This window comes from Atractosteus spatula, chromosome 7 (assembly GCF_055471065.1).
Source record: "Atractosteus spatula isolate fAtrSpa1 chromosome 7, fAtrSpa1.hap1, whole genome shotgun sequence".
In the NCBI taxonomy this organism is placed as follows: Eukaryota; Metazoa; Chordata; class Actinopteri; order Semionotiformes; family Lepisosteidae; genus Atractosteus; species Atractosteus spatula.
This window is the reverse complement of record NC_142712.1, coordinates 15,581,681-15,596,791: the sequence shown is the minus strand read 5'-3', so window position 1 is coordinate 15,596,791 and position 15,111 is coordinate 15,581,681. Positions and strand designations below refer to the sequence as shown.

The 15,111-nt window shown below is 35.6% G+C and overlaps 1 protein-coding gene across 9 annotated transcripts in view; it reads right to left on the bottom strand.

Annotated features, from left to right (window-relative positions):
- Window positions 1-15,111, bottom strand: part of LOC148830631 (protein furry homolog) — a 101,973-nt gene that overhangs the window by 52,998 nt on the left and 33,864 nt on the right. For all 9 annotated transcript variants that reach the window (XM_088920577.1, XM_088920581.1, XM_088920582.1 and 6 more), the window contains exons 5-17: window positions 13,698-13,788; window positions 12,990-13,069; window positions 12,826-12,906; window positions 10,579-10,747; window positions 9,925-10,017; window positions 9,550-9,648; window positions 6,761-6,862; window positions 5,660-5,763; window positions 4,032-4,140; window positions 3,593-3,679; window positions 2,518-2,689; window positions 1,234-1,366; window positions 852-959 (exon numbers count right to left, since the gene is read on the bottom strand). In XM_088920577.1, coding sequence (XP_088776703.1) covers window positions 852-959; window positions 1,234-1,366; window positions 2,518-2,689; window positions 3,593-3,679; window positions 4,032-4,140; window positions 5,660-5,763; window positions 6,761-6,862; window positions 9,550-9,648; window positions 9,925-10,017; window positions 10,579-10,747; window positions 12,826-12,906; window positions 12,990-13,069; window positions 13,698-13,788 — 1,428 coding nt within the window. The remainder of the gene's footprint in view (window positions 1-851; window positions 960-1,233; window positions 1,367-2,517; window positions 2,690-3,592; window positions 3,680-4,031; window positions 4,141-5,659; window positions 5,764-6,760; window positions 6,863-9,549; window positions 9,649-9,924; window positions 10,018-10,578; window positions 10,748-12,825; window positions 12,907-12,989; window positions 13,070-13,697; window positions 13,789-15,111) is intronic.

Genomic DNA, 15,111 nt, shown 5'->3' with positions numbered 1-15,111 from the left:
AGCACCTTCTCATGTCACATGTGCAAACTAATCACAGCAAACAATAACAGTCTTCTTATGTGGCCCTCCTTATTCCAAACTTTCCCATCTCATCAGTCAATGAGAGACAAACAAGGCTGGTGGGAATATCAACTACAAGAAGACAGAATTACAATACTGCAATTCAAAACTAGGCTTTATATAATTTCATGTTAAAGAAACAATTAAGAATTTGATGGGAAACAATAAAGTTAATCCAATGTAATAATTCTCTATCTGCTTGACTTTAGCACTCACTGATGTTGAGTATAAGAAACTATGTTTTCAAGATGCCAATGAAATAGCTTCGTAGCTACAAATCAAACACTAAGATAAGCTTAGCTTTCAGCTAAGCCTACAAACTGCTTCACTTCCCAATTTGTTAATAATATTATTTAACATAATCAGTACTTTTTTAATAACTGAAAACCTATTTGTTTCACAAATATCACAGATTTCTCTTACAAGGTAGTAAACTAGAATAGGCCACAGATACAATCAACCTTTTCCATAAGAGACAAAGAAACAATGATTTATTTAAAAAAAAGAATCCCTTTCACTGCCAATTGTAACTGCTAGCTAGAAGAAAATGCATTCGACAAATATGTTCTGGTAGTTTGTACTGAGAAAAAAATAATGCATGTTCATAATGACAGGAAAAAAAAAGTTCCTCGACTCTACAAGCTTAGGGACGAGCTATAAAATCTAATTAGTACAGTCCACCCTTGTCAAATTACAGTCCTAAACTGAAGATGAAGCTTGAAAGGTATCAGATGTATGGGAAACCTGATGTAAGGTACATTCCTCAGATCGCGTTTCCAACAGAAACGTACCGAGCCAGCAAGTCTATCAGCTCCTGCTTTGACATGCCATCAGGCAGTATGCGTGGAATAGCAGCTACACAGGTCCTGAAAAGATCAATCTTTGGCTTCCTTTCACCCCTGGAACAAACACAGGCAAGGTTAGACTTGAGGAAATACATTGAGATGTTTATCAGGTGTCCTATTAAAGACAGAAGACTCTAGTCATAAATTACCACTTACAAAATACAGGTGAAAGCCATTTAAGTCAGATGTTTGTAATGTTTTAGATTAGGCCCTTTAAAAATCAAAGATTATTATTCACTATCATCAAGTTATCTTTAAGCAGACTTTTCTAAACTTGAATCTGTACAATTCTTTATTGAGAAATTAATCTTAAATTAAAGGTCCTTACGTTATCATATCTTCAGGTTCTTTGTTCAGCATTTGTGCGTTTGTCATCATCATGCATCTCCCAACTTCTTTATCCAGCTGTCTGAGGATGTTGTCTATGGCTTTTCTCACCTGGGAGTAATATAATACCATACCTGAGAGGAAAAAACAAAACATAAGAACATAAGAAATGAGTGCAGGCAAATTACCCGGTTTGGTAGTTAGTAGCTACTGTAGTTAGTAGCTAATGGATCCAAGGATCTCATACAGCTATTTCTTGAAAGAAGCCAGGGTCTAGCCTTCTCCAACAAGAATGAGCAGTTTCCATTTGTGACTTACTTTTGAAACTGAAGGGGTCAATTGAGATTGTTTTGCCACTGTCTTTTAGGATTTTGAATACTTGGATTATTTCCCCAGACAGTCTTCTCTGTTCAAGATTAAAAAAGGTTCAGCTCTTCTAGCCTGTCAGTGTAGGGCATTTCTTTAAGGTCAAGAATGTATCTGGCTGCTCTACAATGCTCTATACTTATTCCAGAGCAGCATTTATTGTAATGTGGTGACCGAAATTGCACACAACATTCTAAATGAAATCTTACTAATATAACATCCCTTGATTTAAATGCTGTAGTTTTAACTGCATTCTGTTTGACTTTTTTATAGCTTCCCCATACTAAACAATGGCAGTATTTATCAACTATTTCAATTATTGCCAATTGTGAGTACTGGTAAGGAGGTCTGGTAGGTTTTAAGACTGGGTGGGGAGTCCAAATAAAAAAACAACCCTTGGGCCACTGCTCCAGTGATACTGGTTCCTACTAGACTTAAAAATAACTTGGCTCATTTATTCATTTTTCATGTGTGTCTTTTCCAAACTTCTGCAAAAAAGTAAACTCTATACTCAGATTTCCCTTAAAGGATTAAAACATGCTCGTTTATATGTATGTACTTTATCAAATTCTAAATGGTATTGATAAACAAGGAACATGAAAATGATAATTTTTGTGTTTTACCTCCCTAAACTGAGCCTATGGATAAAATGAGTAAATCAGTGGAGATTTCTTGGCCTTTGAACCACGTTCTAAAGCTGCAGCGATGGACAGATATTTGAAGAGGGATTTTCAAAAACAGACCAGAAAAAAGACATACAACACTAATAAATTATTGTTTTGCAGATTCACAGAGAAAGAATGAGCCCTTCTGAAAGCTGCCAAAGAGGGCAGCCAGACAGACCTTTATTCCTGATTATCTACGTGCTGCTTGTAGGGAAGTGTTCTGGGAAAATAAAAGCTGTGCAGCTATCACTAACCAATCAGTTTGGCCTCCTCCTCTGTCAGTGTTTTGCTCAGGTAGGTCTTCTTGACCCTCAGAGTGTTGCCTGACGGCAGCACAGCTCCGGTGTTTGGCATTGGGGGCTCTCCATCCTTCTGCTGGAGGTTATCAGCAATCACCAGGAAAGCCCTCAGACCAATGTTCATTCTCTGGAGAACACACAGGAAAAAAAGCCTTTAAGCCCAGCAAGCCCCAAAAGCCAAGCTGTGAATTATGAATTATTTCATTGACGAGAGCAACCATCAAGCATATAACAATGGGATGATTTTCATTTGAATATTAATCTCATAAACATTATGGCAGATTTCAGATATTTCTATAATTATGCTTTCACAAGGAATAACAACACCCAAGAATTAAACGTATTGAATGGCTTATTGAGTGTTTTCGTTTAACTGCTTGGCTGAGGGCCAACCTCCTGGCCATAGGACGAGGAGGCTGGGACCCCCATGCAGAGTGAGGAGTGACCAAGGGGCAGCTGCAGAGGTGGAGATGGGGTGAAGGAGGGATGCAAAGAGATGTATGTGAAGGAGAGAAGGGGCTTACGTATAGTATTTATAATTCTGTATGTGCAGAAATGACACCAGGAATGATTACAATTCACTGATGGCTTAGGTTGAACTTGTCTGTTATCATCCCTCTTGAACTTGAAAACTCGTTATAAAGTCCATTTAAGGAGACAGCAAAGATGAGCTTTGTTGTGATTCTAAGGCTGCAGAAACAGCCTTTACTGTTAATGGAATCGCATTATGATCTTTGGAAAGAACAGCAATATGGAATATCAAACAAATAATTATTCCTTATTTTCATCGTTTTGTATAGATGTGCACAGCAAAGAAACATAATGCCAATATGGTATCAGACATACTGTAATTTCCTGTCAATGAATGAGTAAAACTCATACAGAAAGAATTATAGAAAGAACACAAACTATACTTTCTATATACAGTACTTACTATACTTAGCAAAACAGAAAATCAAGTAAACAGTGAAACATCACACAACACATAATGCAGTACAATTAAATCTATCCTTGACCACGTTTTACATACCTCAGGGTTAAGACTAAAGGCTCTTGCTGGTTTCCCCACACTGAGAAGATCAAAGATGATTTCTTTCATTGCGAAATCAAGTCTTTCCTATGTAAGGCAATGAAGACAGAAAAAGACACTACATCATTCTTCACTTCACAGTCAAGAACCTTGGAAAAACCAACGCATGGTTTTATCATCTTTAGTTGGGGGTTATGAATAATTATTTCACTGATTGACTAAACCGCTCGGTCCAATCCAGATTTTCATCAGTTTCGTAACCCCCCATTTGTAACAATATATTGTATGACACTTCAGCTTTCTAATTTGAGGCTGAGTGACATTAGCAGCATCCACTCTGCCACTCAGCACAAGTGTCCAGTCACACTCAACGGTGTGAAGAACAGCACCCTCAGGTTGTTGCTGAGGTTGACCTGTGTTCACGAAACCCTTTGTGTACCTGCGCTATGAACTGGATGATCTTGACGAAGATGTTGAGAGGCATGTCCCTGGGTACCACACTGCGGGAGCCCTTGGGGAAGAGCGTGGTGATGATGGAGGTGAGGCGGCTGCACAGACAAAATTTAAAAGGTAAGTCCTCCACCCCAACCCACCCCTCTGGAGAACCGGACAGCTCCGTTCACTAAAGCACAACCTCAGCACTCTCAACGTGTTTTATGAATGACGCAAGTTTTAGAAAAAACAACAAATTAATGTTTTGCATTCTTCTTTTAGAGAACAGATATCAGGTTGTAGAGTGAGATAGGAGGTACATCAATATGGAGCTCTGGCTCAAACAACAGTCTCAATAGCATTCTGTTGCAATGTAGTGTGATTTTGGGAAACTATAACCAGACAATACACATTCAGAGTTGCTCAATTTTTACATTTTTTCTGCTAGAGGGCAAATTATCTATTATCTACAGAGATTAAATCTATATATTATTATGCTATTCTGAGAAATCCCTTACAAGGGCTGCTTGTTGCTGGACCACTCTGCAAACTCTACGGCAGAAGTAAATTATTGATGTAGAGAACTGGGTCATTGTCTATTACACTGACTTCCATCAATCTATATTCAGTACAGTGCACTACACATTTAGACTTCTACTCTCTTTTGAACTTCAAGCCTTAAAACAGTGTGTTCCCATACAAAGACTGTCCCCTTGTCAGATTTCTTCATCATAAATAACTCATACACATGTACAGGCAAAGGAATATTTTTAGCACCCAAATGGTCTTTACTGTCAATAATATGACACTTCAAATCTGTGAACTATTTATTTTTTATGCATGTTTCTTAACATAATAAGGCTTCCTCGATATCAAGTTGTAATTTAGAGCCACTATGTGAGTATATAGTCACCATACTTTATTTTAAATGAGAATTTAAACAGAAAAAAGAGGCTTTAAAATAACAACCTTGCTGATTTTCAGACTTTTGACTAGAAGTCAGGGCACCTTAATTAATACTGGGCTCAGATTCAAGAAAACAGACTTATTTCTTCACTAAGTGTTTATCACTGCCTTAAAATCTGTTTCATGTTCCTGTCTTTAAGCTTTTGATAGTCCCCAAGCAGTTGGGCCTTTGTATCTATGCAACTGTAATGTTCTGTTACTGATCCCACATGTAAACACTTTCTGCTCTTTGCTTTTATCTCACAATGAAATACGTCAGTAATGTTCCTCATATTTCTAATGGGAGAGCTTTGTCTCCAAAATGTGGCCTGTCATATTGATATCCACTAACAAGTAGAACATGTACTTATTTTAGAATTTTAAAACAAAAAAATACTGAAATAACAATGCATTAAGACACAAATGCACCGAGAGCTAGGCCAAAGATTGTATTTGTTTTCAAATAACAAAAGAAAAAGAATAACATGGCACGAAGCAATTTCATAAACAAGGAAACCCGAAAAGTGAAAAACGGAACCTCTATAGGAACATATCTTCAGGATCTGGCAAAGTTCAATATTTTGGTACTGTACATAAAAGTTTGGCTCCACGGTGAAATTCAGTGAAACATAAAGGAGCTACATGGGCAATGCAACAAAGGTGATTATACATTTGGAAAAAAGGATTTACCTCTGTGTTGCAGTATTGCTTTCACATTTGATTCTGATCATATAAACCCACAGCAGTCTGTATAGTGATTCCAGAGCAACACGGGCCATTTTGAGATCCTTATTCTGCAAACACAGTCAAAAGTTGGATTTTTAACACACTCAACAAGATTTAATGAGTTCATTATTTTCACCTCTCATAGTTAAAACTAATTTAGGGAGTAAAATGCAAATACCATTCATTCCAAATCATTCCAAAATAGTACTGTTTTTTATTTCTGTATGGCTTTTCCTCTTGGATGTGAAAAGAAAATTCTACACGTAAAGAACAGAACTACCATTAAAGAAGTACAATAGATCTAAGGCAAATATACACTGAAATATAAAAACATTACTTTCATTAAGGTAATCTGATAAAGCACCATGTGAACTAAAAAAAAAACAGTTACTGCAAATAAATCATAATGTCCTCAATAGTCCTGTCAGACCACATTCTTGAACACTCTACCACGCCAGTTTGATTTTATTAAGGAAGATGGTTATTCCCTCAAGCTATGATGAATCATAGTGAAGGCAAATAAACAACTCGAATGAAAATATAAGTTGTCCACTTAAAGTTTCTCTATTCAAAAACACAAAAACATTTCTCACAGCTCCAATTATCCCGCTCAACACTTCAGTGCTTTGTTTTATAAAAAGAATAATAATGTCTAGTATATACTAGCTTGAGTTCATAAATACTGAGACCTCATGTGACATCATTATACTGTATTTAAAGGATGTACAGCACTGATGTTGAACAACCTGAATCGTTTTGAGTAACATGAAACTGTTGAGTCACATTTATAAGGCACATAAGAAGAGGAGTCCATAAATATAGCTGTAGCTCTATCAATAATGTCATGTATCAAAACATGGCTGAACAGAATGAAGTGAGTAAGACATCACTCCAGGTAATGTCTAGAGACTCACTACAGCTATTGTGAAATGGAAGGAAACACACAGAAAATCCTCTTGTTCATTTTTCCTTAAGAAACTTTTCTGGTATACAAACTGTATTTGTTGTATGATTCTCTCTTTCACCAAACATGGAGTTAATACTTTTTACCTTGACAGTATTTACCTTGAGATTAGACAGGCAGGTGTTCAGAAAAACATGCCATCTGTTGAGAAAGAACTGTTTCTGGCTGACACAGAGGAGACATGTCACCAATGGGTACAATGCCTGGGGACAGACAGGAAATGAAAAGGTCAGAAAACTAAAATCCGTCATTGTCTTCCTAAAAGCTCATGTGTCAGAAGAAAACAAAAAACATAATGTTTGGGTGAAAAGTCAACCCCAGATTATGATTCCATACCATTCCTACTGTACATCACGTGTCACAGAGAATCATGTATTTTCAGCAAAGAGAGAAAACAGCATTGTCTATTACACTTTTTATACATGCACTTCATCAGTAGTTTTTATATTTTCACTAGTATTTTTATTTAGTGTTTCACTTACTCATTTTTTATTATGTAGGTGTCTTTCTGGAAGTTCAGCCTTTTCCAGAGAATTATTTCTTTACACAACCTGATCAGCTGGGACTTTTCTTCACCTTTCTATTCTTGTCTGATTCACTGATTTTGTCATGGTTTAATGTGTTCTCTATTCTGGAATGAATATTCATGATTTACTGCAGATCTACTCTGGAACAGATATTCATGGTTTACTGCAGATCACTATTCTGGAATAGATATTTATAGTTTACTGCAGATTTCTATTCTGGATTGGAAATTCATGGTTTACTGCAGATCTTCTCTGGAATAGACATTCATGGATACTGCAGATTACTATTCTGGAATAGACACTTATAGTTTACCGCAGATTTCTATTCTGGATTGGAAATTCATGGTTTACTGCAGGTCTTCTCTGGAACAGACATTCATGGATACTGCAAATTACTATTCTGGAATAGACATTTATAGTTTACTGCATATTTAAATTCCAGATTAGATATTCATAGTTTACTGGAGATATCTATTCTGGAATGGATATTCTTGGTTTACTGCAGATCTCTATATTCTGGTATGATTAGCCTAGTCTAGTTAAGACTGTCAACAGTCTCCGTACTTTGCACTATTGGATTCTGATATTGCTGCAGTCTGCTGGCTTCATTCAAAGTTTGCGTCACTGCCTTGGTGCTGCAAATACCTTCTGCCTGCTGCAAGGCTCTTTGCTGGAGCATATTAATCCAGCCGGGGATAGCTACTCTTTTTGCCAGTGCTACTACTGTTAACAGGGTTGGCTTCTTTCAGTCTCTGTCTTTGCTGCTGATTCTAGATGACTGCAGAGGTTTCTGTGTGTTGGATCTGGACTGGCTGTGAGACTTCAGGTGACTGGCAGTATTTTTAAGGATTTATACTGTGTTTGGTTCAATAATCAGTTTCTTATTCTGTTTTAAGATGATTGGGTATACACCCCCTCACATCCTTTTGTCACTGAAGAGAGTGGACTAGATGATCATTGCCGTAGTGTGTGAATTCTGTACAGACATCCAAATTATCCATATGTGTTCAAGAACAAGTTTGGTTTATAGTAATACCTATGGCAATTAGTTGCTAATGTGCCCCCTTCAATGTTGGTATTCAAAGCTGTGGCATTGATCGTGGCTATCTGCCCTATCTTTTCAAAACTGCAATGTGTGCTGTCACTAAAGCTAAGCTGTCTTTCGTAAAAATCGCAATTTGCCCTCTTTAATATCTAACTGTTAAAAAACAAGGATAAGTTACTTAAGTTTATTATTATGTAAAATGTGGATTTCTCCTGTCTAACTGAAACGCAACACTTACCAAATTATTACCGATTACTGTTGATTGGCAATAGTCCCACTATCCAGGATATGGCTATGTTGAAATATGTCATAGCTCTGGTATGGGCGGTGGTTCAGCAGTCATTCAACACTTAACATACTGGTCTAAAAATAGTTTTCTGCAGACATGTTACGTCTTTTGAAAGCTTAGTTTTTAATACAAATGAATTTTAGCCTCTGCTGGCAGTCCTGGTTCACTGGGCTCCCTGAGCTGGAAACCACGTGGACCTCCCGGTTTAAATCTATTAGAGACTCTGCGACTGTTAACATTTTCAAAACCTTTTCACCATACCTTTTAATATCTAATTTAGCCTGACTCTTGGTTTAACTGGGTCAATCTATTGTGCATTTCTGTCTTTCACATTTTACTCATGTGTTACTGTATGTGCAATTTGTGGCACCACCGTTCAGTGCTTTGAGTTTTTTGAGAAGCACTTATAAATAAAACTGTGTTATTCTTTAGTTTTAATTCTGCCTGTGGTAGAATTCTGATATGGATTAATGGTACAAAGAGTGCTTTTTATATATTTATATATACTTTATATTTTAAAGAGTGCTGATGGTTTCAAATCGAATCACTATCTTTGTCATTTTGCTGTCATTGATTTGCTTCTTTTTCAATGTTTCTTTTTGCCATATAAGTTTATAGCCATGAAGCTCGAGCATAAGGTGATTTTACAGATCCCAGCTTTAGTGTTTAGAAAAGTAATTAACAAAACACATACTGTAGCAAGAACAGACAGCTGAAACATTTCTGAGGTATAAGTAAGGTGAATGTGGTTAAGTAATGCAGCCAGCATAACTAGAGCTATCTACTGTAGGTCTTATTTGTTTAAGATATGCCTGGAACAGATGTTCCTCTATCTTGCAGAACAAGAGAAACAGGACAGATCTTTTTCAAGTCATCCTTAACAAAACACCATCCACAAAATTATTATAAAAGAGGTAGGAGTGCCAGTATTGGAAAACTCAATCTATATCTATAATAATTTACAGGGTATATTCAACGATATTTAGACATAAAATGGGTCTAATTCACATGTATTTCCAAGTTACTTACTAGTGAGTGTTTCTTCCTTGAGGACAGATCCAGTGTTGTGTCATACAGACTCTCAACAAAGTTCCTAAGACAGGGGACGTTTACTTCGTTTTTGACTGCCTAAAAGTTTAAAAACAGTTAAACTTTTTTAAAAACAGTGTGAGGAGGCAGCACCCCAGAAAAACAAGCTAAACTGCTACAAAATAAAGCCTAACAAAGCTAGAAAACAAGAAACTAGAAAATATATGAGAGTTAAAAGCAAAAGATAGGATTCACAATAAGATTTAAGTGAGGCTGGTATACACTACAGGTACAGTACATCACAAATAAAGGAAAAGAGTTATTTCCAGTTGTATGGTTCAGTTGTAAAAGAAATGTTTAAGGAAAATTGCTCACCGCAGCTACTGGAACTAAGATTTCTACAAACAGTCCAGCCAGGGCATGCTTAATGTCTTTGTCCTTTACTTCAAGGAAATACTGGGCACATTCCTGTCATTAAAAAAGGAACATCACAACTGCTACTTTAGAATGAAAACAAACTTCATTGCATTAAAACAGCTCTTCTTTATAATCATGCATTGTACAATACAAGCGTCTCAAGCATTTTCAAAGAACCTGATTAGTGAGCTACATGCAAATGCTTCAAAAACTGAGAGTAACCAATAATTATAGTAATTATTATCTTTCTGTCTAAAAGACCAGTCAGTGCTATAGGCAATATTTATGTGCTCTATAATATACTGTTGTTTCACATAACCTGTTAACTTACTTTGACTGCAGGCTATGTTCCAGATCTGCTTGTTAAATAATACGTTCATGCTTATTTTAAAAGCCCAACTGTGGATTCAGTGCTACCACTATGATGCACGTTCTCAGCGTCTGTCATATTGAATTAAAGAGATCTCAATTTCAAAGATCTAGATCTTAACTTAAAGGGATGAGTAAAAATGAAAGAGTTTAAGTGAGGTTAACACTGAAACCAAATGCAGTCTTTATTCAGTAGATTTTTGTTATTCCACATGAAAGACATCAGTGGTTAGAGGGATTTACCTGCATAAACTGAAATGAAGCTTCAAAGTCCTCCACAGGGTACATCTTAATGCGGAAGAATTTAACTCCCATTATGAGACTAATAGTGCTTTGAACTACATACGGACTCTGTTCTTTCTGACGAAGCTCTTTCAACTCAGCCATGAATTTCTTCCTCACAGCAGGGAACCTGAGGGAAAACACAATGTCCAATTAGTGAACAATAGCTTCCACCAGATTTCTTTTGTGAAGCATGGAACTAGAAGAGGAGACAAAATCTAAATCCAGTGTTCAAGTGTATTAAAGCTCAGTGGATGGACTGGATATATATATATATCCAAAATAAAAAAAAACTTTTTTTCCATATTGCACAATTTCTACACAACTGCTGTGCTTGGATGATCTATTTTTTTTTAACAACAGGAAAAAATTTGCAGTCGACCACTGATAAAAACAGGAGTAACACAGAACCGCTGTTTCATGACTTGTTTCACAGGTTAGAGTTTTACTATGGATGATACTGTTCGAATGTAAGCATTAGAGCACAAGCTACAGCCGAATCCCTTAAAATCTGCTCTGCTTTTTGGCTTTTGATTAAAGTCCCAGCTACCGATAACAGTGGAATCCTGAAATCATCCAGCGGAATTGAAATTAAGATGGAATTTTTCAGTGTTCCTATATTTAGAATAGCATTTGGTAGAAGTTCAAAACAGGGTGACTTTGTCCCTCTTTTTCCTATTTATTGCAGGATGTTTGTGCTGTTTGTGGGGCTTAGTACTGAGCCTGGGAGAATTAAGACTGCCTTCACTATGGTGCTCCTCCAGACCTCATAACCAATAACCAGCTGTGTAGGGGGATTCATAGACATAGCACTTGCTTCGGCTCCTGTGTCAGTTCTATCAAGCTTTTGGGGCATCTGTTTTATAGAATGTGCAAGCTAATTACTCCAGGAGTGTAAAAATTAATTCTGCTGGTCAGGCTGTTGCATATGCTGAAAATAGAAACCACTTTTTATTTTCTTGCTTCATCTCTGGGGGATCTGATGCATTTCGGATAATAATGCAAATACTGTGCGTACTCAGCAGTATGCAATCAAGAGAAACTAAAGTCATCCCAGGATCTAATGTTTGACTGTCCCAGTACATTCTTTTTCTACACCAAAAAGACAAAGATGACGTCAATAGTCAGACAGAAATGGGAAACTAAGCCTGATCTTCATGGAGGCCACAACAAAGGGTCCAAGACCCCCACTTTTAAAGGCTTCCATTTTTGTGTTCCATATGGTATCATATCTAACAAGCAAAACATCTAAATCTGAATTCTTCTTGTAGGACTGATTACAAGCTATTAATATTTCAGTGATTGTAAAAAAAAAATTGGAAGTGACAATTCTTAATCTGACAAAGAACAATAAGATGGAAAAAAAGTATTATCATTTCCACATTTTTTAAAAGGAAGAAGCAGATGAAGTGATTAAAAATGGGCTTAGTACTTTCTATAATCTACCAAGATGTCAGCTCCTAATACACCCTATTTCATCCGATTTCATCAGAATAACAAGCAACAAAAAAGTTCATCCTAGCTAAGAAATGATTTCGGCCCTGAACAAAACAGATATTGTCGAAGAGTACTGGTATGCAGGATGCTAACCAACCAGGTCTCTATTTTAAGGATTCACACAATGCTGGGGGAATCTGGAAACTTCACATAAACAGAAACCAATTTCCATTCCTATTATGGAAAGAGAAGGACTCATCCAAAACAAACCTCTCATAATTTACTTATAGTCTCAGTTCAACCTCAATCTTTCATTCGCAGCTCTTTCTAGTTCATTACCATGAACAATTGATTTTGTTATAATTCAAATATGTAAACATCCAGAATCACCAAACAAAACTCATCATGATTTTGTAATAAAAATCAAAATACACCATCAAAGTTAAATATGTACAGTATGTGTGAAAAGAGAAAAAAAACCCAACATACAGTATGTACTGTATCATTCATGCTAATCGTGGAATTGACCGTATTTCCCAAGTAACAACTGTAACACGTAATGAATTAGATATTTTCATAAGAGCATAATAAATAAACAGAACCTTTTAAAGACAAAGACTTTTTAAGTAAATTAAATGAATTGTTGAGCTCCATTTTTCACTGTTCTTTCCAACACAAAAATAATTCGTAATCTCCCACTTTAATACCTAGATAAAAAAATCCTTCCTATCAGTTGAACATTTAATTATTATACTATATTATACAACTTACTTAGACTGGGCTAAGACTCCAATTACTTCTGCATAAAGATCTGCTACAATGTGCATGTTTCCAGTGTTAGGACCGAGGTACCTAAAAACAGAAAGAAACATTACTTACGATTCAATCGCATAAAGCCGAAAGTCTGAATTAAAATCAATAAAATGGTGTATTACCCTTCTTTGTATTTAAAGTGCTTAAATGCCAAGTTAATAACTTCATGGATCAAACCATCCAGTAAGGGATGAAGTGGAATCTAATCATTGATAAGAAAAAACAGTCAGTTATAACAGGATTTTTAAAAAGTCTAAAAAAATTATACAATAATAAGTCCTAATAAAAACAAAGATATATTGTATTGCAATGAACAAAAAGAGTTAAGTTTTGGCTTTTAAAACTTTATTAGATACTTCAAGTTGATTTCCTGTTTTGGAAACTGAGTCTAAATCAATAAACTTCGACCTACAAACATTAATGCTACTAAACCAGAGGTAATGAATAATTCCAAGTAGCTAAGAGCAGAAACATGAATCTTAAACAGGGTATCCAGGCTCTTGGCACCAGTAATGAGAAACCAGAATGCACCCAATGGAAAAAGTCTAACTACAGCTTGTGTTTGTTTGATGAAGTTTCACAGGCAAGAAAGAAAAGATATTTTCGCAGGTCCCTTGTCTATAAACCACAGTACAGTATGTGGATTAGGTACAATTGCAAATCTTGCCTAAATCAAACTCAATCTGTTAAGGCCTTCTCATATAATTACTGAAGCAATTTTCTATTTTGCACAAAGAAATCACTTAAGTAAAAGGACAAATGCACAGTATGTAAACAGGAAAAATCAGGATGCATAAAATTTAAAGTAAAAAAACAGACACATACTGTACCTGTTTTAAAACTTCTATAAGTACTAAAGAGAAAATAAAATCAATTGCCAAATCTCTCCTTTCAAGTAAGTAATCCTTCTGTTGCTCATCACTGTAACAGAAATGTAGAAAAATTATTAACATTTATAATTTAAACACAAGCCACCAGTGAGGAAAAATCTCCATTACAATTAGTATATCTAGACAAGACATTTGGAAGAATTACCACCATAATGCAGTAAAGCTGGTACTTCAGAGGAATGATTTTGTTTGCTAAGAGCTCCCTGAACTGTATATCCATTTGTAAATTCCAAGGTAATACCATTACCAGTAAAAAGACAAGATATAAACATTTATCAGGAATAAGTAAGGTAAATTACAGAAATGACTGGTATTTCATTATTACTTACAATCCTTTCCTACTGTACAGCAAAGACCTACTGTATAGAAAAATGCTGAACTTTTAATGGGAACCAAAGGAGAAGAGAGCAGATACTAAAAAGGACCTACAAAATTATTAGAAATAGTATAACTTCTAAATATGTTAAAATAAAGATGTTTAGTAATAAATGTGGGACAGTGTACAGTAGTGGTTAAGGCTTGGCCTCCTAACCAGAAGTCTGTGGGTTCAAGTCACCTTTGACTTCAATTGCTCCAGTTCACCCAGTTTGTGTCCCATCTAGGGCAGAGCCATTACTCTTTGCACTCCTGTCACTACAGGAATTGTGATACACCAAGGCCTGATAACTCTCACAGGGCTAAGTATGAATATTTAATTAATCAATAAATTTTGATAGCTTTCACATATTATTTAATATTTCTTTTTTCTAAAACAATACTTATTTGTCTTATATATCAATAAAAATACTCAAAACATAGATACCTACAGTAAAACAGCAGTAAGGCATTTCAGAGGTGAAAAATATGTGGTTATTATGTTTAAAATTAACGTGGCCACACACCTGTGTAAAATATGGGCTGTTACCCAAATTATATTCTTGTGTCTGAATCACAATCACAGAGAATAAAGTAAAATGTTCCTGGAACACTGAACTGCCAAATAATGTACTACTACCATTTCAGTAACGGAGATACATTATCTGATTTACCTAATGATTTCGCTGCACAATTTAATGCAGAATATTACTGATACTCAGTATGTATCTTTTAATACATTTATTAGATATTCAATAATTTGAATCAAGGAAATCATTCAAAACAATATTCAATTAGGAAACAGATGGCAATGTTAAGGGAAGAAAGTGTTTGAAAATATTTTATTTTAATTGCCCTGTTATTCAGTATTTTGGCATTTATCTAACGTCAACTATATACAGTATATATAAATATATATACTATATGTATAAACTATATATAAGTTAAGGAAACTGACACCAACCAATAACTGCCCTCACTAGTTTTAAGCTAGCTGTTG